Here is a 23,435-nt window from a genome sequence, read left to right as displayed (position 1 = left end):
AGCATGAAACATTTACTTTGCTCATTGTCGAACCCTACAGCCCAGAGCTTCTGGAACTGAAGTACATGGGCTTGTATATCAAGGGGTCCCTACGCCGGGCTCTTTCTGGTGCCCTGGACGAGGCTCGCGGGTCATTTCAGCCTGCAATGCTTTCATTGACCTGGATAGCTATGTCCCTCAGTCTATCGTCGTGCCGGTGCTGTATTTTGATGGTGGTCTCCAGAGCTGACTCTGGTGTCTATGTCTGGGATCATAAAACCAGTCGACCTGGAAGACCGACTAAGGGTATTAAAGCATAAGATACATCGCACTATGACCAGATACGCTACTTAGCTGCAACATGTGAATATGTGCGGCTATTCCTCGGATGAAGCTTGAAGAATGCAGCAACCCTGGGTACCTGTCAAAGCAAGAAATTAATAATCCTCTTAAAACCTTGACTTAATTGTACCAAAATGTTATAAAACTAGGTGGCCACCGGAAGATCCAGCAAAATATCCAATGTTTCGCTATGTAGATTGTCATTTGCATTATAATTCTTACGGTTTCGTTGCTGGAAGCTTTCGAATATATATATGAAACTACACAAATTATAATCTAAACATTGGGAATCGAAATGCGAAACGGTCGGAATCCATGCAATTTGTGACATTAAATACATTTTCATTGTCCAAGGCAATATATTCAATTTGAAAATCGCTGTTATAGCTCTTCAAGCTTATCGTGGGGGAAATCCGCCGCAACCAGACGGAAAAGCTCCTCGCCGAAGCTTTCTCAACCACCGCTTCTCCAACACCATATCACACTCACCAAATATACAACCATACCTTCAACAATATGGAGGTCCTACGCAACTCTCCCGAAGCTTCCGCCTTCGTCCCGCTCGCAGAGCATCAATCGCGCACGCCGAGCTCTTTCTACGAAGGACCGCCGGTGCTACACTACCACAGTGAGCGCTGCAAGATCGTCATCCTAGAGCGCGACCTCGTCGCTACTCCGGCACTCAGTGCTCTACGCGGTGAGAGCGCCGCAGCCAGCGAGCAAGATGACGAGAAGGAAGTCGCTATTGAGGGCGTCGAGACCTGGGTGACATCCGAGTGAGTAACCTCGATCCTCGTCTTCCATTCCTTCCAGCGCAAGCGCAAGCCCAGAGAACCCCAGCTAACCACATCAATCGTCTAGCAAACTCCTGCTTTTCTCCCCCACCGCCTCAACCGGCGTCTCAATCCCCTACCCTTCCATCTCACTGCACGCCCTCCAACGCTTGCGCGTACCAGGCACCGAATCTCCGGAAGTACAAGGCCTGTACATGCAAATCGCAACACCAAGTGCACCCTCGGCAGACGACGAGGAAGAATCTATCACGATGACAATTGTACTGCCAGCCGACGCGCCAACACAAGAGACGAGCGATGGATCCGGCGAGACAGAAACACCCACTCAGATCTTTTACAACTCCGTTTCTGCCTGTTCGAATTTGCACCCTGACCCCGTTGAGCCTGGTGATGAGGACGAGGACGATGAGGACGGCGCTAAGTGGTTCTCGGCGGAGGATGCGGATGGTGTTGTCCGACTTGGAGACGGGGGTTTGCCGCCTCCTGTTGCTGGGAGTTCGGGGTGGATTACAGCTGAGAATATGGGCGACTTTTTTGATGAGGAGGGCAATTGGATTGCTGGGGGTGAGCCGCCTTCTTTCCCGCTTGGGCCTGGGGCTGGGACAGTGAGGGCTAGGGAGGGGGAGAATGGGGTTGGTGGGGATGAGGATGGTGGTGAGGATGATGAGGCTAAGTGGCGGAGGACTGAGTGATCAGGGGGATTTGGAGGAGTTAAAAGTGGCGCGGAATGGAGTTCAGGATGTGTTAGAAGCTGAAGCTGGCTACTGTGAATATTGCGAAAGTATTGTCCAGTATTATTGATAATGGATTAAACCTAACCCCAACAACTACTTAAACCATGGATATCAAACACACGTCACACATAAACACAGAAGAAAAGGGGGAGTATTGCCGATACAAGAAACAAACAAAAGAAAAGAGAAGAGAAGAAGCAAGGAAGTCAACAAGTCTGTCACAAGGCATGAAACAAGGACGCTGAGGCTTTTAACCCAACATCGCAATCACACAATTCAACAGAATGAGACCTCGCTGCTGAATCTACACTCCAATAATACTCGTCACAGAAGATAGCAAATGACTTATTCACGCAAGAACCCGTCACCATCATACAAACTGGCTGGGGTAGCAGTTCCAAGACCAAGACCAAGACCCTTGCCCGTCGGGGTAGTCATACCCCGACGAGCAGAAGTAGGGGTAGGTGGTACGCGTTGACCAGATACTCCAGACGGGTAAGGTAGATTACTGGGCATAGAACGGGGAATGCTGTTCTTGTCCCGGGTCGGAGAGGATTCCGGGGTGGTGAGAGTGCCAATGGGCTGGACATCAGACGATTTGAACGGTGATTTGTACGGCGACTCGGTGCGGTTGGCGTCCTCGAAGATATGAACACGGTCCTGGACTATGGATTGCCGGCGTGTACCATACAATGGCGAGGAAGCACCAATTGGCCCTAGTCTAGCCTCCATGCTGCCCGTTGAATCACGATTTCGGCGGTATGTACGGTCCGTTGCGTCGGTTCGTGTTCGCTGCAGGGACTCTGTGGATCGACGCCAGTCGCTGCCCTCTGTACCGGTGATGCTCGTGACAAGAGGTAGACGGCTGGGTGATTCGAGAGGACTTGGTGTCATGTGGTCAGAAGACCTTGATGATACACGTGTAGATTGACTGCGGGCTGCTGTGACGCGAGGCTGAGGTTGGTGCCGTGGTCCCTTGACCGCGGAGCGTCGAGGGCTTCCGGTGCCTGGGGAGGAGTTCTCATATGACGGCGTAGGAACTTCGGGAACTTCCCAAATCGGTGGTACTCGTTCAGGAGAGGGGGTGTGGGATAGGCAAATGCCGTCAGAAGGGGAAATGGAGGTGAATATGTCGGGAAGAGAGCGGTCGTTCTGACCCAGGTGCTTGTTTCCAGTGGACAAGAGTGGGTCATGTTTTCTCTTGTTATCAGGACTGTTGTCGACATTGGTCTTGATACTTGTAAGCTGCGGCTCCTCAGCCAGGGGTCCAAGGGAGCCAAGTGCTGGCTTGCCTCGTCTGCTGCCGTACTTGCTGCGTCGTGAACCAGCAGGAGACGACATTGAAGATGGCGGCAATGAGGGCAATGGCTTCGCCGGGCTATTAATTGTACTTTCTCGGAGATCCAGCTCCTCCATCTTGTCGAAGTCCTCAGGCTCTTCTTCCACGGTCTCAGAGAATGTCGACGACCCAAATGTCATGGGGGGTGAATAGAAATTCGAACACAGTTTTGACGACGGTGACCCTTGCGTTGTGAGTTTCCTCCCTTCAGTGCCGAGGGTAGAGGGGCCTTGAGGGAGAGACTTGAACGTTGCATTGGGCTTGGTGGCATGTGGTTATTAGATGCGTTGCTTGGTGAGCCAACAGGGTGGAACAGAGTTCCGCCACCAGGGGAGCCAACATAGAAGGGGTCGTTCTCCATCTGCTCATGTTCGTAGTCAGGATTGTTCTGGAACTGGCTGAAGTGCGGCACGAAAGCCATCTGCGAGCCAGAGAACCGCCAGCTGTTTGTAGAGTTGTGATAACCTGAGTTGCCAACTGGAGTGCCAGATCGTAGAGATGAATGTCTCGACGGAGGATTGGACGACGAGAGTGAGTCAGTTCGACGGAGAGCTCCACTGAACCGATTCCCAGAAGCATCTGAATGCCGAATGGTTGTCATACTGCGCCGGGGTGACATGGACGCAGACTTATGACGAGTTTCGGTAGTTGAAGAAGAACGCACAGGGAAGTTATGCATGGGTGGGATGGAGGTATTTGTCGCGATGAAACTCCTGCGGCCATCCTTAACCCCTACATCAGCTGCACTGAAGGGAACGAATGTGCCACCTGATGGGAAGATAGGTGAAGTTAAATCAGTATCTGCCGACCTGGGTCCATTTCTGCCGTCGTCCAAAATTGAGCTGTTTGTAGTATCCAAACTCATGGAAGACATGCGCGAGACTGAATCGTTGCGAGCATAACTGAATCTATCTGGCGGATATGCTGTTGGTGGTGGGGGAGGAATAGAGTGATGTGGCACCATACCCGCGGTTTGACTGGTGATGCTTCCACCTCGCAGGCGCTGGGGAGATTCATCGAAGATCATGGGTGGTGGATCGAAGGCGTGAGAAGAATCATGATCTTCCAACACAGGGAAGAGCCCTGATCGCTCCTTTGGCCATGGGAACGGCCATCCGGGAGAGATTGGCCGCATCCCGAGATGGAAGCCAGTATCTTCTTCGTTGGGATCTGGTGTTTGCCGGGGGTTCTCTCTGCTGGAAGCTCAAGAACCCCTTCAACAGCCGAAAGAGGAACGTCTTCTCTGGAAATGGATCCTTTTCGAGGAGGACTGGGAAGATGACTTGATTCACCCAAAGTTCCCAACGAGCTCATACGTTTGTGGGAAGACTTTGACAGACGTTTCGATCGAGAACGAGAAAGCGAGTTGCGGAGGGAACGAGCTTTCTCCGTGAGGGAGATCGAAGATTCAGAGCTGTTCTTCGGACGAAGCAAACTCTCTCGCGAGGTTAATTGCCCCCATTCACTTGGCTTGCCATATGGAAGCTGACCATGCGTCCTCAAAGCACTTCCCTCCGCCTGGCTCAACTCCGTCAAAGTATCCACTGGGAACGACTGCAGTCCCTTTGCATATTGCCCCTGCTTGAAGCTAAGCAACGCCAATGCATGACGCTCTTTGCGATATCTGACCCAGACGACTATACTGACCACCGAAATGACAACGAAGATGGCCGCGCCAGAAGCGGCAATGGCGACGACGGCACTTAGCCCCAGCATGGTCGCCTTGCTGGCGCGTCACTGAGCTGATTCCAAGACAAAGTGGGCGCACTGAACAGAAAGTATCTGCTCAATCCTTCATCCAGAAAACCAGTGGTTCATGCAGCAACCGTTCAATATTATCCCTCTACCGAACGGCAAGTGTGAAGCTTGACAGAACAGGAAGATACATCCACCTCAAAACAAGCCCTGGCGGAACAGCGAGAATGAATCAGGTGCAGCGCTACTAGCATTCCTCCCAGAGACCTACGTTTGTTATTGGAAAAATGATGCCCACCAAAGAATGCTGCTTCATCACCACCCGAGTCTCAGGAATGCTGGCTGCCACACTACCCCCTTTTGCCAAGGTTCGAGCATGGCATCCTCGACGAATAAGGTAGCCCCAGGGGACCATTGGCACGTCAAAGGGCCAATTCCATGATGTTGGAATGATCATTGAATGCCCTAATCGACACTGATTTATACTCGATACTACTGCGATCAACGCGTCAGGGCTCGCCCCGGAGGACGATCAGCCCCCAAATTGATTCTCTATGGGCGGGTCAATTTTGTGCGACTGCTGTAAGTAAATGAATATGTACCGTTTGTCATGAGATGGTGAGGTGCGATGAATGTCTTTCCCCGTAGTACCTGTGGCCCCAACCGGGGCGCATACTTCCAACCCGATTGGATGCCACTGACGCCGAATCGCGACACTCAAAAGCCACAGCTTTTCTTCAATTGTTAAAAGCCAAGGGCCGTCGCGTCATTTTCTGGGGTCGGGACTCGGGATGTCCAGTCACTCTTCTCGGGGCGATGGTGGGACCTCGGCATCACTGTTCTCCCAGGGCGTAATGGTACATGGGCTAAACACTTCCGCCCTAGAGTTTTCACTGCAAGAAACAGTGTTATCTAACAGTGCAAGGTGAAATGCAGCTCGCAGGACCCGACGTGAAGAAACCGTTATACATGTGGGCCTCTTTTGTGAGGATCAGGTGATCGGCCTGAGATCCTCCAACAACTCTCAACTCTCAACTACCCAAGGTTCTCATTTCTCACCTTCACATGGAATAGCGGAAAATGATGACACTATGCATGAGCTTTTGTCGAAAGCAAGATCTGTTCTCACAGGTCTACCGTACTGTTGCAAAATGTGATATATCTGATCTGCCAACCTCGACCCACCCCCGGGCTATTCTGGGGGCGCATAGCATACCCACAGGCAACACAGCTCATCCGGCTTCCTCCCGCCAGTGCATCTCTCACCGTCTATCAGTCTAACAGCTTAGAAGTCCTATTTAAGTGATCTCCCTCGGTCTGGGGCCTGCTCTTTCGTTACTTTGTTTCGTGGCATATCTAATCGTCATGGCTGCCAACCCCGTGACTAAGAATGGACTCTTTGTCCACAATAATACTGTTGCTCCTCAGCACCCCAGCCTCATGAGCATGTTCTCTCTCAAGGGAAAGACCGCCATTGTTACTGGTGCTGGCGCCGGTATCGGTCTGGCTGTCGCTCAGGGTCTGGCAGAAGCCGGTGCCAATGTGGCTTTATGGTATAGGAGCAACACAAAGTGCCCTGAGCGCGCTGCCGAGATCGCCCAGCAGTACGGTGTTCAGAGTACGCAACGATTTGAATATATGTGATTCCCTAGCCTCACTAACTTTCGTCTCTACTACAGCCAAGGCTTACCAGGTCGAAGTTACCGACGCGAAGGCCGTCGAGAAAGCAGTGAATGAGGTCGTCAAGGACTTCAATGGTCGTCTCGACGTCTTCATTGCCAATGCCGGTGTTCCCTGGACCCAGGGTCCCATGGTCGACGGTCCTCTCGAGCACTACCGTGATGTAATCGGCATTGATCTCGACGGAACCTTCTACTGTGCCAAATACGCGGCCGACCACTGGCGGCGCCAGAAGGAAGAGGGCACTGACGCTAATGGCAAAAAGCTCACCAACTTTACTTACGGTAGCTTTGTCGCTACGGCCTCCATGTCCGGTCACATAGTCAACTTCCCTCAAATGCAAGCCGCCTACAACGCCGCGAAGACTGGTGTGATTCACCTCTGTAGGCTGCTGTCCCCATTGGCTCAGTTGCTTTTCTAATATATTTTCAGGCAAGTCCCTCTCTGTTGAGTGGGTTCGCTTCGCTCGTGCCAACACCATCTCGCCCGGCTACATCGCCACCGAGATCTCCAGCTTCGTGCCCGAGGACACCAAGAACATTTGGCGTGATAAGATCCCAATGGGCCGTGAAGGTCAGGCCCACGAGCTGAAGGGTGCCTACCTCTACTTGGCCTCCGATGCATCAACCTACACTACCGGCGCCGATTTGATTGTCGACGGTGGCTACTGTGCGCCATAAATAATCCACCAAAGTATAATGATCACGACCGAGAATCAGGATCTCTATTTGGCCCTTAATGTCGGTGGGAATAACGTGAATGACTTCCTTTGATCTTGTATGAGACAATAGACGACCGAACGATAAATAAAAGCTAAACGGACTAGTTTGAATTGAAATATGTGTGCATTCAAAGCTAAGATAATTTTGTACACCCAACAGCTCTCATTAAGTAAAGAATAGATGCCCCCTCACTATCTTGGCCTGCAATGCATACCTCTCAGCACGGAAGCATTTTCCTCCCACCGACTAAAACACAATTTTCAGCATGTGCGCGATTCCCGAGCCCAAGCCATAAAATCCCTGCTCCAACCCTTGCGTGGCGCGTTAGTGCCGATAGCCCGGCCAATAACTGCTTTCAATCGCCGCCTTCAAACGTCCAAGGGGTCACAATATGAGACACACTCCTATTGGTTGGCTACACACGAATAAGGATCGAGGAATGAACTCAGACTGAATGTCGATTGTGATACTATACATACATCAATTCCCCGGAATATCCTCATTCCACCGATCTCGCAAAGTCTTCCACCATCTCTCCTCTGAGTAGGAAGTTACATCCTCAAAGATCAATCAACCATCACTCCTCGTCCCGAACCATATCAGGAGCAACCACAATGAAGACCGACTCAGCAAACCAGTCGATCGCCACATTAATCCAGGACACTCCAGCCATGGACTCGAATCCATCAATCCTCTCATAGTACTCCACTTCCCAGACTGGAATATCCGCCGCCTGTGTGCTCCGATTGTAAGTCTGGATGTTGTGGGTAGTGTACCCATCTGGAGTGAAATCGCCAAGACGGGGTCGACGGTTTTGTGGTACAGTGGGCATGTTCCACTGGATATGTCGGGCTAAGGTCCTGGGAGTTGGGGGGTCTGGGAGTGTGTTGAGGTCATTGCTATCTGACGAGCTAGCGTTGCTGGCTGTCGAACTCATGTTGACGAACAGTGATGACTCGTGGGGGCGGCGTTGATGGTTCTGGCTGATCAGTTGTCCTACAGGTGAGAGTAGGTGTTCATCTTCATTGATATTTTGGAAAACCGATTCATCTTCTTGACCTCGTTCGTCGTCTGCATCGCTTTCGTCGTCGAGGATGTGGATCGTTGGGGTTTCCCTGATATTGAGGTTTTCTTTGAGTTGTTGGTATCCATGAACGACACAGCGAACGCAGATCTGGAGAAATCTTTCGACTGCCACATGGTAAGGAGCATACCAAACGTGAACGGTATATAGGTAGGAAGCTCGAAGATGATCGAACGCCAACGCCAAGTTGTGGCGATGGGTAGCGTGAAGGTGTTGGTAACAGATTACAACGCACTCGACTATGCGCTCGATCTGGTGCTGTACAAGTGCATGATAGAAGCGAGAGAAAATGTATCTTGTGAGACGGCAAAAGACCCGGAGACTCACGATGACGGCCACGAAGGCCACGCGGGAGAGATGCTGAGTGCCAGGAAGGACGTATTGGTATAAGAATGGACCACCATTCTCACTCACTGTAGTGAGGAAGTTCTGACAAACGCGAGCGACGCATTGGGTGGGGGCTCGAAGTACGTTCCTGAATGACGCGCGGTAGAAGCAAATTGTGAAAAGGAACGAGAGCAGAAGACAGCTCAAGGGGAACACGAGTGATGCCTCCTCTAAGACGGGCACTTGAGTCCGATTCATGTCTTGCGTAAAAGTTATGATGATATTCGGATGCGAGGTTAGGGTTGTCCAGTTCACGGTGGTGAGGTGGGTGAAAAGACATAGGGAAACGAAAAACGTTCCAAGTTGCTCTGAGGGTAAATAGGAATCATTTCTACAGCATATGCTAAGCAGGGCTGTGGACGAGGAGGCTGTGGGCGAACACACTCACAGCATGTTGCTGCGACAAATACCGGGACTATGCTTTGCGTTGGTTATAGGGACAAGCTGCCTAGGTAGGCCGTCTGATAAAACTAGCCCAAAGTCAGGTCTATATTTATTACCTATGTATGAACTGACCAGAATTAAAATTGTCGATTAGACGGACCTCGTTACAGAGGAAGAGATCTATCTATGGAGGCCAGAAGGAGGTGGCTAGGTCTATCCTTACCCCGAAGGATGGGATATCTGCTGTTCATTATTGCCCTGAGGATCGTTCTTCTTTGTTCAACTTAAAGTAAGTGGATCTAAATATGTACAAGCAATCTTTTCTTATATCCTTGGCATCTGAAACAATATGATCCCCTTTGTTGCTTTGTTATAACAAACCCAAAAACCTCTTGGTCAACACATAAATGGATCTCCACTTGCACTTGCCAGTCACGTTCCTGCACACGCACTACTGCAATTGCTTCAAACAAATCACATCTATCCTTTTACCCACATACAGCATGGCAGTTCGTCAATCCAAGAAGAAGTTGTCATTATCCAAGTCAACAAAGGCCAGAGACAAAACTTCCTCATCAGCTAAGTGGAAGGTTATCAAAAAAGGCCTTTCAAAGACCAAATCCTGCTCTCTTAGGAACAAGAGACGTTATTATTCCACCAAAGCACACAGTTCCCCACAGCTTCAAGCTCTACAGAGGGCCCTCGACTGCCCAGGCTGCGAATACGCCCAGAACGTTTCGAACTCTATGATGTTGATTGATGAGACAGTGTTGAAGGCGTACCATACATCAAGCTATCCGTATCACTTTATCAACAAAATTACTAGGTGTGAGGATATCGATATATGCCCTTTGAGCACCGAACAGCAAACCCAAGATGTAAGAACAAGATTCTGATACTTCAGCTTTTTTAGGCATATGATGGAATGAGCAGGATAATTTTCTGGTATTTAAGCCCTTGGGGTTGGTGTCTTGAATTTTCCAGAGGCTGACATAGATCTTGTTTTTTTTTTTTTGACAGGGCTGTCCAAATGACTATAGGTGGGCAAACTGTTGCAAGGCAAGTCTCCTATATAACCTTATTTACCTAAAGGCTTGGAATGAAACGCTGATATTCTTATATGGCTGCTTCACTCATTGGTGTCCTTGGTCTTGATCGATATCTCTGCAAGTTCCAACAACCTGTGGAGATTTATGGTGAATAAGGGGTGGCTGAGTAAACTCAACAGCTAACACTTCGATTCGCAAGAAAGACGATCGTTTCAGATATGATATATGCAGGAACAAAGGATTTATGATAATAAGCCTCTTGATGTTTAACTTGGTTATCTCTATTTTGTATTCATTGACTATTACACAGGATAGGGAGATCCTGACTCTGTGCGTGTGCATGCCAGGAACGATGCAGGTAATTTTCTAGCATGTGAGAACAAATACAGCAATCAAATACATAGGCAGAGGAATGGGTTGTCCGATACTAGGGACGATTGAAGCATTTATGATGCTATCCAGCACGGGATATCCCGCGTTCTTGATCCCTACAAGGAAACGGGGCACCCGCCCCTTGCTTAAGCTTACAGTACATGTAGGCAGTGTTTCTAAGCGCAGATGCCGATGCGGACACTCACCGGGCTAACGTCTTGGGTATATATTTTGCTCAAAGTGAGCGTCCAGTACCCAGGTGTACGTGGATGAGAGGGCAGCTAGGAAGTCGATGCAAGGCAGCCACCTACTTGCGGGGAGAAAAGGGGGAAATATCAACGTATTTCATCGTAATGCTACCTTTACTTTATATTGTGCTGACTCATGTGGAGAAGATCTTCTAGATATGAGATATGAAAATAACTGATTGGTACAATGAACAATGTAGACGAAGACTCCGTCAAAATTCATTGCAATGGAGTAGAACCTTCACCGAGCCGAAAACCCAACGACAAAAGATCTACTTAGAGGTCAAGAACCACCATCCACCATGTTCAAGATGTTGGGCATAACTATCATTGGAGTCGGGCAGTTCACATTATGTTTCTGTGTTTGCCCCTCCTCTCCTCCTCCTGCCGCCCCCCTGTCCATCTGAAAAGGTACCGTAGACCATTACCACTACAACTACCAATAGACGACAACTCAAATCAGGAATCCTGGTACTTCTGCTACCCGTGTACAGAAAGATGTCAAGGCACAGGTTAGTCTGGAATCTGCAACGACAGCGACACTGCGATGGAAGCAGCCAGAGCCCAACTTGGGCTTCACCTCTCTCTTCATTATTAGGACTGGCAGAAACCTAATGCGAAGCTATCACGAATTCAATTTGCATCACATGTACACACTTCACTTTCCCCAGCTTCATGCCCCCCGCAGTTCTTACTACCTGATGATCCTTTCACAGAGTCACTTTGCTTGGGCCTTCTTATGCATTCCCCGCGATGATCCCGAGATCGCCACCCTTACCTGCCATATCAAGAACAGAATCCAAGGCGAGTGATCTCCACCGAGAGCCTACCAAGGGCCTACCATGGGCCTAGGGACGAATATGATGAATAGGGTGTTAACAGGGAGGGAAGACAAGATTTGCAGAATAACGGCACAGATCTCCGGCGGCTGTGGCGCCCCCCTCTATTAGTTATTATTGCCTCCTACTAACCAGGATTTCGGCCCTATTTGGATCACAAGCAATTTTAGGGAACCGTGCTATTGCTTACTATTTCCTCATAGGCACCTGGGCAGTCCTCTATAGTATCTCATTGGCCATGGCTCACCATTTTTCGGTCTGCGCCACCCGATGACTAAGCTTCCCTGAAACCTGGCGAGATCTGTGACGTGGGGAGATTCTGCAAGTTAGACCAATATTCTGTACATTTGCAAGACTTGAGAGAATAGAAATCAGCATAAATATATCTAGGTTGGTGTACTCCGTATATCTCCAGTTACAGTACTTAGCCGCAAACATCATCATTATCCAAGCCCGGGAAGCCGTAAAATGACGTAACCCCTCCCGAACCCGGCCCGTAAAAAAATTGAAGAGTACAGAGTACTGAAAAGATATAAATCCTAGAATAACAGGATAGAAGAGAAAACGAGAATATATAAGTAATGCTTAAGACTGACATCATGGGAAAAATCATCCCCTCAAAACGAGGGGGAACGAACATCCACTGACCCACTGGTGGGAAAGTGGGTTAGCCTTGGGAATTTATAACGTCGTCAGGTCCTAAACCTGTTACCCAATCCCTTTCTTTCTCTTTCACTTCCCCAACACCCTTCCCCTTCACCTTTACTTGAATATCTACCATGTCGAAGACCAAGGTTTTGCTGGTTGGCGCAGCGGGTGAAACCGGAGGCTCCATTGCTAACGGTTTGTTGGATACCGGTGACTTTGTACGCAGCCCACCTTCCCGCCAATTGACCCCTAGACTAACGATCTCGGTTTGCTTCGATTTTTATAGGAAGTCATCGCTCTTGTCCGTCCTATTTCGGCCCAGAAGCCTGCCATCACACGTCTCCAGGATCGGGGCATTCAGATTCGGAAATGCGACTTGAAGGCCCCCGAGGAGGAGCTCATCGAGGCCCTGGCTGAGATCGATGTGGTCATCAGCTGTGTCGGTCCCGCCGAACAGCAGGACCAGATCCCTCTCGCTAAAGCGGCCAAGAAGACCGGCGTCAAGCGATTTGTGCCTTGCGGTTTCATCACCGTCTGCCCACCCGGCGGTATCATGTGGTTGCGTGACGAGGTATGAGCACTGTGGCGTGGTATATACAGTTAGTAGTGGGCTGACCCTGTTTTGCTTTACAGAAAGAAATTGTCTACAACCAGATTCGCCAGCTCTGGATTCCCTATACCATCGTCGATGTCGGCTGGTGGTACCAGCTGGCCTACCCCCGTCTCCCCTCCGGCCGTGTCGACTATGCCATGACATCCGGTAACGACGAGATTATCGGCGACGGAAACATGCCCACAGCTCTGACCGACCTGCGCGATATCGGTCGCTACATGGCCATGATCATCTCCGACCCCCGCACCCTGAACAAGAAGATCCTCGCCTACAACTTGGTCTCCACACAAAACAAGATCTACGACCTCATGGAGCAACTCAGCGAGGAGAAGATCGATCGGAACTACGTATGTCGCACAGACCCTGTCGGCCCGAAATGAGCAAGTGACTAACCGTTTTTCTTTTCCGGAGCACAGGTGCCCGAGGAGACCATCTGCAGCAGAGTCGTGGCGGCCCGACAAGCTAGTGAAACTTACCCGTTCGACCCGATCAAGTTCATCCCGCGTTACTTGGCCGAATACCAGCTCTCGTGGGGAATCCGCGGCGACAACAACCCCGAATACGCCAAGTATCTTGGCTACCACACTACGCAGGATCTGTACCCGGAGTTCCAACCCACAGACTTCTGCGAGTATCTCGAGCAGGTCATCCGCGGCTCGGCCAAGGGCGTCTACACCGACCGTGTTATCTCCCGCAAGCACCAACGGCACTTCCCCCGTACCGAGTCCAGCGATTCCCTTTACACGCGCATATTCCCCCGGACCGAGTCCAGCGACTCGCTCATGTCGAGATGAAATGACGATCCACACGCTCTCTCCCCCACGTGTTCCGACGTAAAACTCCACTCCCTTCACCTCATCAGGGAAGCGAACGTCTCAGACAACGCCGTGCCCGAGAACCGTCTTCCATTTGGTAATTTGATAAAGACTTTATGATATCTCTGCTATCCCCTCTGGCCCCTGCAGGGGACATGGAAATTCCGTATGCAACCTGATTGGTGCTTTTTGGGTGTGACAATTTTTGGGCGTTCGTGATCTTGTGGCTTTTGGACTATAGATGCCACTTTTTTTTTGGTGCGATGGGCTGACGGCAATTAGAATTGCTGGAAAGTCTAGGAATTACTTCTATTTGTTTCATATGCCATTCAGTGGTCCCTATGGACTTTTTGCATATAGAAAATGTATTCCAATGATCTGTGATCCCATCAGTTGTCCTTCGTTCTTTCCATTTTGGCTCTTGTCATGATATGCGATAATGGCTATTCTTCCCGTCTCCTCTTGACTGTTAGCTTTCTCGATCTTGTCAATTGGATGTTGACAATGAGGAACTTACATAGGATGTTTGCGCGACGCCGGCCGGCATCACCATCTCAACCCACACCTCCTAGCGCCGAACCAGTCAACAACCCGACGAGTCTGTTGAATGCCCCCGAAGCTCACCACAATGAGCCTGCCACTGGTTTCGCCGATATCTACGGGTCATTGACACCCCGACAAATCAGCGTTATCAGTCTGTATCTGCAGGCTTGTTCTACGACACATATACTAATAGCTCCCAGCTATCGGATCGGCCATTGGAACGGGTTTGATGGTTGGTACGGGAAGAGCATTGTCCATGTAAGATCTCTTACCCAGAAGTATCTCCCGCGTGAACAGCATTGATGCCTAGTAGGAGCGGCGTAAGTGACATCCTCCGAGGACACGAACGGAGATATTGATACGGCGCAGCCTGCAGCCATTATCATTTCATATACCATCGTCGGATTTGCCGTCTTCCTTGTTCTCTCCGCTTTAGGTGAGGTCGCTTCGTGGCTGCCGAAGCCATATACAGTCGCCGACCAGGCTGTCCGATTCTGTGATCCGGCACTTGGGTTCAGCTTGGGCTGGATGTAAGTCCCCCATTGCATGGAGCTTCATCGACCTGGTATTGGTTACTCATGTCCTCACAGCTTTTGGTTGAAATATGCCCTCGTCACGCCGAACCAGCTGACTGCTGCGGCACTTGTCGTCTCTTACTGGGTAGATGCTGAGCGAGTCAATCCCGGAGCATGGATTACAATCTTTCTCTCGGTTATCGTGACGCTGAACTGCATTAGCCACAAGTTCCCCAGTCGGATTGAGTTCTATGTCTCTTCGTTTAAATTGGTTGTCATGCTGGGACTCATGATTCTGTCTACGGTTATTGCGTTGGGCGGAGGACCGGATCATGATCGCAGAGGGTTTCGGTATTGGTCGGATCCTGGTCCTTTTGGGGCTCATCACCACCATGCACATGGGTTGCTCGAGAAGTTCTATATCACTTGTTCGACTATGTCTTCGGCCACGTTTGCATACATTGGGAGCGAGAGATCGGGTATCTGCCACTTTCCGAATGTTGAAAAGGCCACATCGCGGGCAATCAAGAATACCTTCTATCGGATCATGGTGTTCCATCTTCTTGCAATCACTCTTCTTGGGATGATTGTTCCCCAAGACTCGGTGTCTGTGGCCTTCAACAGCGAAGCCAACCATGAAGCTGCAGCATCGGCTTTCGTCGCTGCTCTATACTTGGCCGGGATCTCGGTTCTACCCGATTTGCTTAATGCATGCATTTTGTTATTCGTCTTGTCCATTGCAGACTACGATCTCTACTTGGCAACTAAAGCAATGTGCGATCTGTCACTCAAGCACCGTGCACCTGCATTTCTATCACGCACCACTAGCCGCGGCGTTCCAATCTACTCCTTGGGCGTATGTTCGTCAATGGCTACACTCGCGTATCTCAATGTCTGTCAGGACTCGACGGTCGTCTTCCGGTATTTCGTGGACATGGTCACCATGCTTGGCCTTCTGACATGGATTTCGATCCTCATCACCCACATCTCATTTGTGCGTGCACGAAGGGCCCAAGGAATCCCAGACAAGGCTCTGGCCTTCAGGGCTCGCTTCGGTCTACCGGGAACCTGTTTGGCTCTGGTTCTTTGCCTTTTCATCGCCGTCACAATTGTCTTTGACGCTTTCAGTTACGAGGCTGGTACCCGGAAATTCGATGCCGGGTCGTTCATCGCCTCCTACATCAGTATCCCTTTCTATATTATTTTGCTTATCGGGTACAAAGTGGCTGTTGTCAACAGCAAGCGTGTTCTCCCCATAGAAGCCGATTTGTGGACGGACAAGAACGAGCCGGAACACGAGAGCGTGGAAGTGAATTGAGCATTGTAGTAATCGAGTGTTCTATATCTACCCCGAATCAAACGTGTAACTACTGTATTTTTAGTCCCTGGACTTGGGAAAACGGGCACATGCATACATCCCAGCCTTCTCCAATGGCCACTGTAGCTCTATGAGTTGTCACAGTGACTGCCCCACTATGTAGACAGCGGACGGCTAAACAGTCTCTGGCGTGGCAAAGACATAGAGAAAACGAGGCTGTTTGTTTTTTCTCGACCTGGAATTCCCTCGTATCTGCAGATTATCCATGTCCAAGGGAATCAAACAATAATCTCAACCTCGATGCATCACTCGGTTTGTTTACATCCCCCACCATAAACAACCCGCCTCAAACAAACAAAAAGAAGTAGTAAACCCAAATCCAAGTCTATCTCCCTGATATCTTCAAACAGTTAAATTCATAGTGACATTCACATTCATATCAATTCCAACCCACCCGGCCCCCGAATGGAGCTCCAAACCCGCCCACCATGAACCATAACCACAACCACACCCAACCTCGAACCGCCCCAACAACTCCCCAACGCCAAAAACAATCCTTCGCCGACTACATCAAAGCCCTAAACAAAGAATTCGCCCTCGAAATCCCCGTTCCGGGCATTGAATCCCCCTCCGCAAGAGAAGGGAATACAACACCCCCATGGCAAATCTACAAACGGCTCCGTCCGCTTTTTTACAAAGGCTGTGCGAATGGGTTGCTAGTCGATTTGAGGGAATGGGTTGCTGGCCAAGCATCACCGGCACCGGCATCGGCGGGGGAGGGATTGGATATGGATATGTGCAACGGAGAGGCCAGGATAATCCAAGCCCAAGAAACAACGCACGGATGAGCGTCGAACCACCCGACGTACCTCGATTATCATTATCCTTCAGTGAATCCGCCAAAGGCGATCGCATGAGGTACTTGCTTAAGCTTATTGAGGACGAGGAGTATATGGTGGTGAATGGGCGTGTTGCTGATACTTCTATGTCTACGTCTACCCAAAATACTTCAAAAACAGGCCATCACAATCAGAATCAGACTCAGCGCCAGGATAATGCTGCAGGCAATAAAAGGTTAGCAGAGAATCCACCGATAAGTTCTGTGGGCTTACCAAAAAAAAAAAAACGAAGGTTTTCCGTTGATTATGACCATGACCTTGGGGATGACGATCTTGAGGATCCCGATGAGCTTTTTCATACTGCGCCTAATTCGCCTATTAAGGCTTTGCCTTTTGTCCCTGTGCGGCAGTCGCCTTTGGGGAAGAATGGGGACGGGGCCTTTCGATCTCCATCGAAGGGTTCGGCTAGTTTCCAGTCGCCTGTCCGGAGAGCTATTAGCTTTACTTCGCCTGCGAGGGGGCAAAATCCTGTGAATTTGGTTTCTCCTGTGAAGAGCCAGGGGAGTTTTCAATCGCCTGCGAGGGCGAGTGTGGTTCAGTCTCCATTGGGGAATCAGGGAAGTTTCCAGTCACCAGCGAAAAGATCGGCGAGCTTGACGTCTCCTATTAAGAGTCAGTTTGGGTTGCAATCACTGGCTAGGGACAATGCGGCTGTTCAGTCGCCATCCATGAATCAAGAAAGCTTCCTATCTCCGGCGAAGAGTCCAACGCGCTTTACATCTCCTCCGAAACACAAGGGAAGTGTCCAATCACCCGCACAAATGATGGCCTCTCAGCCGGCAGGAGACTCAAATATTGTTCAATCGCCAGCAAGTAAATCTGTGAACTTTTCTTCTCCCTCGAAGCCTCAGGGTAACGTTAAGTCACCGACGAGAACCAAGGGAGCTCCCCAGTTCCCAACTGAAAGTCCAACAAAAACTCCGACAGAAACTTCGACGAAGAATCCAAAACCGACCAACTCACTGTCTCAATCACCAATGAGACAAATGGATCTTTTGTCATTCGGGTTTAGTACAAACAAACCTGTCAGCGACGAACCTCCGGCCCAGGATGGTACCCCTGAGTTCAAGAAACCTATACTGCTCGAGAGACTCACCGCGAGATCCGATAAATCGAAGCGTGATAACACAGTCCAGTCTGGCAATACCAGCTTTTCGACTACGGGATCATCGGTCTTCGACTCTCGGGATACGAGCATGGATGAGTCATTTGATACAGTCATGACGGAAATCACTGAGCTAATGGACACGCAATCAACCTATGCCGACTCGGTAGTTGGGTATATGGTCAGTGACGAAATGACCAAGAGCATGGACGCTGCTGTCACGTCTATTATGGTCAATCATGATCCTGCTGAAACAAAATACCTCCTGGAGAAAGAACTTATCGATGAGCTCTTGTCTGATGGGCCGTTCACTGTAGAACATTCGCTACCAGGCACAATCCCTCTACGTTTCAGATATGAGTTGGAACGCGTGGGACGTGCATGGGGCGTTCCTCTCAACAAAATGCTTGTTGGTAATCGTCTTCCCTTCAACAGCCAAGATGGATTCTGGTCATGGCTGAGTGGTCACAGTCAACGTGGTGGCCGTCCACTCCCTGAAAAATCATCTGGCAGGGCTTGGGATGCTGCTGTTGGCGATTTTAAAACGAACAAACACTCCGAAGCAATAGTGTTATCGGGAGACATGGAATGGTGTGAAGAATCCGAGCCGGGGATCTTCAAACTAACACTGAACCCACTCAAACCGGAGAGGACATGCCGCTTCCATAGACGGTTTGGGTCGGATAGATTTCTATCTCTGACTATTCCAGCCCCGACTCGGCCTCCTTCACATCAGAGACAAACTTCGTATCCTTCAGTTCTTCGTGAGAGTATTGCTTCTTGGCTCACTCGGAATGACCACCACTGTCTTGGTCGAACATGGAAGGCATTCTATGTCGAGGAAGTAAAGACCAAGCGGAAAGCCAAGAGTGAGCCCCGATTCCGCGTCGAATTCTTTGCTGTTGATGGCGAAGACTTCGATCGTGGATGTCAGTTGCCGCCTGAGGTAGCCCCGCCTCGACAGCAGAGTGACCAACATACACTCATGGGTGTCGATGCATTGCTTGAATGGCATATGCCGAAGGCCACGTACGACAGCCAGACCAACTGCAAGCTCTTCCAGCGTCTATCACTAGGTTTATCAAAAACCTTCGTGACAGTTACGTTGAAAACAACACAAGTTCTACGCTTGCGAGATTACCCCAACAGCACCGTAATGAATGATGGATGCGCATTGATGTCAAGGACTCTTGCAAACCAAATCTGCAATCAATTAGGAATCACTTCTAGCACACCGAGTTGCTTCCAAGGCCGAATCGCAGGAGCAAAGGGTCTCTGGATGGTCGATCGTCACCAATCCAGTATCGCAAGCATGAACGGCGATGACATCTGGATCCAGATCTCCGACTCACAGTTAAAAATCCACCCGCATCCCGAGGATTGGATGGGTCTTGTTGACGACGAGAAGTTGACATTCGAAGTTGTCAACTGGGCTAAGCCACTACACCCTGTCGATCTGAATATCCAGCTTCTTTCGATCCTTGAATATGGAGGACGTGTCAAGGAGTACATTGCCAAGCTCACGCGTGATGGAGTACAAGCGCTTTACCATGACTTCTTTCAAGTGCTTCAATCTAATAGCCCCGTTCTCTGCCGGGCGCTCCTGCAGAAACTTCAGCCTTCTGGTGACAACATAATTAGCAAATCACGGCGGTTGGAGCAGTGGATGATGAACGATGCAGAGACTATCATCCGCTTCTCAGAGGCTGGCTTTGAACCGCAGACCTTCTATCCGCTGCGAGTCAAGATCCGCAAGTATCTGACATGGCTTCTGGAGCGACAGCTCGAGGAACTCAAAATCCATGTCCCCCTGTCTACGTATGCTTACTGTATTGCTGACCCTTATGGGGTTCTGAACGAAGGCGAAGTTCATTTCGGGTTCTCCAATAACTGGCGAGATCCGCAAGGTCAATTTGAGGACAACCTGCTCGAGGGCGTCGATGTTCTTGTGGGTCGACTCCCGGCTCATTATCCCTCGGATATTCAACGGTGCAGAGCTGTGTGGAAACCTGAGCTTCGCCATTTTAAGGATGTCATTGTCTTCCCCACGCGAGGTGATATCCCACTGGCTCATATGTTATCCGGTGGAGATTACGATGGTGATACGCCGTGGATTTGTTGGGATCCGATGATTGTGCAGAACTTTCATAACTCTCCTCTGCCTTCGCAAGAGTTCCCTGCAGAGCACTACGGACTCTCTAAAGAGTCGGTTCAAATGGCTGAGTTAGTCTCGACGGAAGATTTTTTGGAGAGTGCGTTCATTTTCAACCTTACGATGTCAAATCTTGGCCGATGCACGGTTGAACATGAGAAACTGGCATACGATGAATCAATTGACTCTCGCAAAGCAAAAGAGCTAGCCTGTCTGTTAAGCCATCTTGTAGATGGCCGTAAAGGCGGAGTTCACCTTTCAGAGCAGGCCTGGCAGGAGTATCGCAAGACTATAAGTCCCAAGCAACGCGCGCTCCCTGCATATCGAAACCCAGAACGCAAGCCCAAAGTTTCAAACATTATCGACTACCTCAAGTTCGAAGTCGCAGACCGCGAGCTACGCATGGTCTTGTCAAAGTTGAATGATGCATTCCCCGAAAGCGAAATTCACGATAACCGAGACGAAGACCTCATGCGTCCATGGAAGACAGCCGTCGAACTGGCAGAGAATAGTCCTCGACACCCTGTAGATCTACGAAAAACAATCAGTGGGATCCAATTATCAATCGACAAGCTGTACAAGCAATGGATCCAAGGCCACAGCGCCTCAAGCGCAGAAAAATTTTCCGCCATTTCACGCCAAGCTGCTGAGAGCGCCAGTGCCCTCGCTCCTCCCCGCATATGTACACACCCGCTGATTCACACCTGGCAGAACAGCCGGACCGAGTGGTCACAGTTGCTAGCTTCGTACGCATATGGCCGATATCCGCGCTCGGGATTCGTCTTGCACGCTTTTGGAGAGACATTATGCCAGATCAAGGCGTCTGTCTCGGCGTCTCGCCTTATTACCAATGAGGTTCTTGCTTGTTACAGAGTAAACCAGAAGATGGTCTCCCATCTCAAGGTTAATGACTTGCCCGACAACAATGACAGTGACGGGGACGAATACGAAGGCGGAGAGGCTATTGAGACTTTGATTTCCGTTGACAAAGGCCCCTTTGCTTATTATGATGACTGGGATGATGGGATGTCCGTCGAATGAGACACGAATAATGCCCCCGATGACCATGCGTATGATTTGTTTCTTTTTTACCCCTTTTTCTTTCGTCTGATTCCGAGCGACAGTCCCTTGTGATGATCATGATATTTGTATGCACAGTAGTACGAGATACCCTTTTGTTTTATTACATATGCTAGAAGCAGACATGTATGGTTCTTGGGCACATCACATGTTACTACACTGTACATGTACATAGAAAGCATTAAGTTAACATTAACTTACTTTGAACAAAATCACAAACCACAACCCACAAACCACACCTCAGACTTTGACCAAAAGGCTCAAACTATCTACTGGCAGACCGCAAGAACGATTAAGTACATGTTGTACATGTACAGGTACAAAGCAAGTGCTCAAACCGACCCGTGGACATCACATGCCAAAGGAACAAACTGCCCCAACAATTGTGGGACTTTGAGCCTAAAGGGAGCAAACTCAAATTTTGGATGCCGATTTCAACTGCCTAATCTATATTTCTGTGCACTTGTACATCTTGTGGTGAGATTGGACGGCTTCGTTCTCGTTTGGATAAACTGTACGGCTAATTGGGTTCACATACAGCTGCATGTGATACTAGCGGATGACCGTATTCCGAGTAAGCATATGAGTGCAGGGTAGTGGTGTATGGGAAACGGTAAAGATTCCGATGAGGGGAACGAATACGATCTATATTAGGAACAGGTACAGCAGGCAGAGGGAAAGTTATGAACAACAAGTACAAAGCAGTCGCATCTGTCAAGTAACTTATTCATGTTTCCAGATTCATAATGTAACGTCTATAGACACAGGAAGGATAGTTGACATGGATTTACCCCATCCACGGGTCCATCCACATAAGAGATGGATCTTTCTAACTTAGATAGCTCTGCTGTCAACACGACTACCAGTTATCAATAGACAGGTTCATACGCTCGTAAAATTTAATCTTTTCGAGAACTTTAAAAAAGTAAAAGAAGAAGAGAGCCAAAAAATAAAATATCGACAGCTATGTGATTCGAACACACGCGGGCGAACCCACTCGCTTAGCAGGCGAGCGCCTTAACCACTCGGCCAAACTGTCCTAGATGTGGCAAATTTCCCCATTTCATACTTCCGAGCCCAAGGAACCGGGTATTATTTGATAGGGAAAGAACCTACAAGGCGTATCCGTACAATAAAACGACTTTTGTTCATCCGCGCAACACAATAAGCTGGCAGATATGATCCTGTGTAACAAATTCAAACAGAGCAGTTTTCGTAATCGGAGATTTTATTTTGACTGCTAAAAGCTCGACTTTATGAAAAGGGAAAGTATGGTGGGACTCGCTTGGGAGACGAATAGCTGGAATTCAACCAACCCACGCTTATTGGGTAAAAATTCTTGGAAATCAAGCCTTCGAAGACTTTTTACCTGTTCCCTAGTTTTAACTTTTGCGTTATTACTAAAAATTGCTCTACGCATATTCTTTTTCTTAACCTAAACTAGACAACGCCTGCGAAGTACGCCATGGGATATGGGTTAGCCAGAGCATCAGCCATTCCTTCTCCTCCTAGAGCAGATGACTTCTAACGGACCACATGAATCTAGTTTTTGATCAAAACATCATAACACGTGACAGTTTGGCCGAGTGGTTAAGGCGCTCGCCTGCTAAGCGAGTGGGTTCGCCCGCGTGTGTTCGAATCACATAGCTGTCGTATTTCTTTTTGTCTTTTTGCATTAGTCGCCAGTAGCAGTGGCTGTGGGCATTGTGTAGAACATCTTTGTTCTTGGATAGGTAGACTATATAACCCTTACTATACCTAGTTGGCAGCTACCTTAATATATTTTTGTTTGTTTACTACGTGACAAGAGAGGGTCTAGTCAAGTACAGTAGAAATGACATAAATGTCATATCTCTTTAATGCTGAAAGCTTGGGCGTACAGAGGTAGCTAAGTTATTAAAAACTTCAAAGGCACTATACAGTACCTGGCTGGCGGCTAGAATTGATACTAGCTATGTGATCCGTGGATGTTTTTGTTTGTCTGTTTAGTGACAATACAAGGTCTACTCAAGTAAGATAGAATTGTATAAATTCTTCAATGCTGACAGTTTGGCCGAGTGGTTAAGGCGCTCGCCTGCTAAGCGAGTGGGTTCGCCCGC

General features: G+C 49.3%; 8 protein-coding genes across 8 annotated transcripts; 6 read left to right on the top strand and 2 right to left on the bottom strand.

Annotated features, from left to right (window-relative positions):
- Window positions 1–708: 708 nt before the first annotated feature.
- Window positions 709–1,807, top strand: N7446_009402 (Voldacs domain-containing protein; the record flags this gene model as incomplete). Its single annotated transcript, XM_058518147.1, has 2 exons — window positions 709–1,097; window positions 1,183–1,807. Coding segments are annotated over 2 exons (1,014 nt in total), but the record flags the coding sequence as incomplete, so codon positions are not given.
- Window positions 1,808–2,194: 387 nt separating this feature from the next.
- Window positions 2,195–4,904, bottom strand: N7446_009401 (uncharacterized protein; the record flags this gene model as incomplete). Its single annotated transcript, XM_058518146.1, has 3 exons — window positions 2,195–3,298; window positions 3,352–4,391; window positions 4,505–4,904. The coding sequence occupies 3 exons, from the start codon at window positions 4,902–4,904 to the stop codon at window positions 2,195–2,197; spliced, it is 2,544 nt and encodes an 847-aa protein (XP_058368934.1).
- A 1,344-nt stretch (window positions 4,905–6,248) lies between these two features.
- N7446_009400 (putative carbonyl reductase) lies at window positions 6,249–7,243 on the top strand (the record flags this gene model as incomplete). Its single annotated transcript, XM_058518145.1, has 3 exons — window positions 6,249–6,501; window positions 6,563–6,946; window positions 6,996–7,243. 3 exons carry the CDS (start codon window positions 6,249–6,251, stop codon window positions 7,241–7,243), a joined length of 885 nt encoding a protein of 294 aa, XP_058368933.1.
- Window positions 7,244–7,862: 619 nt separating this feature from the next.
- N7446_009399 (uncharacterized protein) lies at window positions 7,863–8,954 on the bottom strand (the record flags this gene model as incomplete). The annotated part of the gene is made up of 1 exon (XM_058518144.1): window positions 7,863–8,954. One exon carries the CDS (start codon window positions 8,952–8,954, stop codon window positions 7,863–7,865), a length of 1,092 nt encoding a protein of 363 aa, XP_058368932.1.
- Window positions 8,955–12,427: 3,473 nt separating this feature from the next.
- On the top strand, window positions 12,428–13,703 carry N7446_009398 (aromatic alcohol reductase; the record flags this gene model as incomplete). Its single annotated transcript, XM_058518143.1, has 4 exons — window positions 12,428–12,514; window positions 12,583–12,867; window positions 12,930–13,256; window positions 13,326–13,703. The coding sequence occupies 4 exons, from the start codon at window positions 12,428–12,430 to the stop codon at window positions 13,701–13,703; spliced, it is 1,077 nt and encodes a 358-aa protein (XP_058368931.1).
- A 543-nt stretch (window positions 13,704–14,246) lies between these two features.
- N7446_009397 (putative amino acid permease) lies at window positions 14,247–16,100 on the top strand (the record flags this gene model as incomplete). The annotated part of the gene is made up of 5 exons (XM_058518142.1): window positions 14,247–14,418; window positions 14,468–14,525; window positions 14,581–14,587; window positions 14,637–14,797; window positions 14,858–16,100. The coding sequence occupies 5 exons, from the start codon at window positions 14,247–14,249 to the stop codon at window positions 16,098–16,100; spliced, it is 1,641 nt and encodes a 546-aa protein (XP_058368930.1).
- A 488-nt stretch (window positions 16,101–16,588) lies between these two features.
- On the top strand, window positions 16,589–16,948 carry N7446_009396 (uncharacterized protein; the record flags this gene model as incomplete). Its single annotated transcript, XM_058518141.1, has 1 exon — window positions 16,589–16,948. One exon carries the CDS (start codon window positions 16,589–16,591, stop codon window positions 16,946–16,948), a length of 360 nt encoding a protein of 119 aa, XP_058368929.1.
- Window positions 16,945–21,297, top strand: N7446_009395 (RNA dependent RNA polymerase; the record flags this gene model as incomplete). The annotated part of the gene is made up of 1 exon (XM_058518140.1): window positions 16,945–21,297. One exon carries the CDS (start codon window positions 16,945–16,947, stop codon window positions 21,295–21,297), a length of 4,353 nt encoding a protein of 1,450 aa, XP_058368928.1.
- Window positions 21,298–23,435: the final 2,138 nt, after the last annotated feature.

Source organism: Penicillium canescens, assembly GCF_028828765.1.
Source record: "Penicillium canescens strain IBT 15451 chromosome Unknown utg000006l_segment0_segment0, whole genome shotgun sequence".
NCBI classification, from domain to species: Eukaryota; Fungi; Ascomycota; class Eurotiomycetes; order Eurotiales; family Aspergillaceae; genus Penicillium; species Penicillium canescens.
The sequence above is the reverse complement of the archived record's forward strand: the minus strand, read 5'-3'. Positions and strand labels throughout refer to the sequence as shown.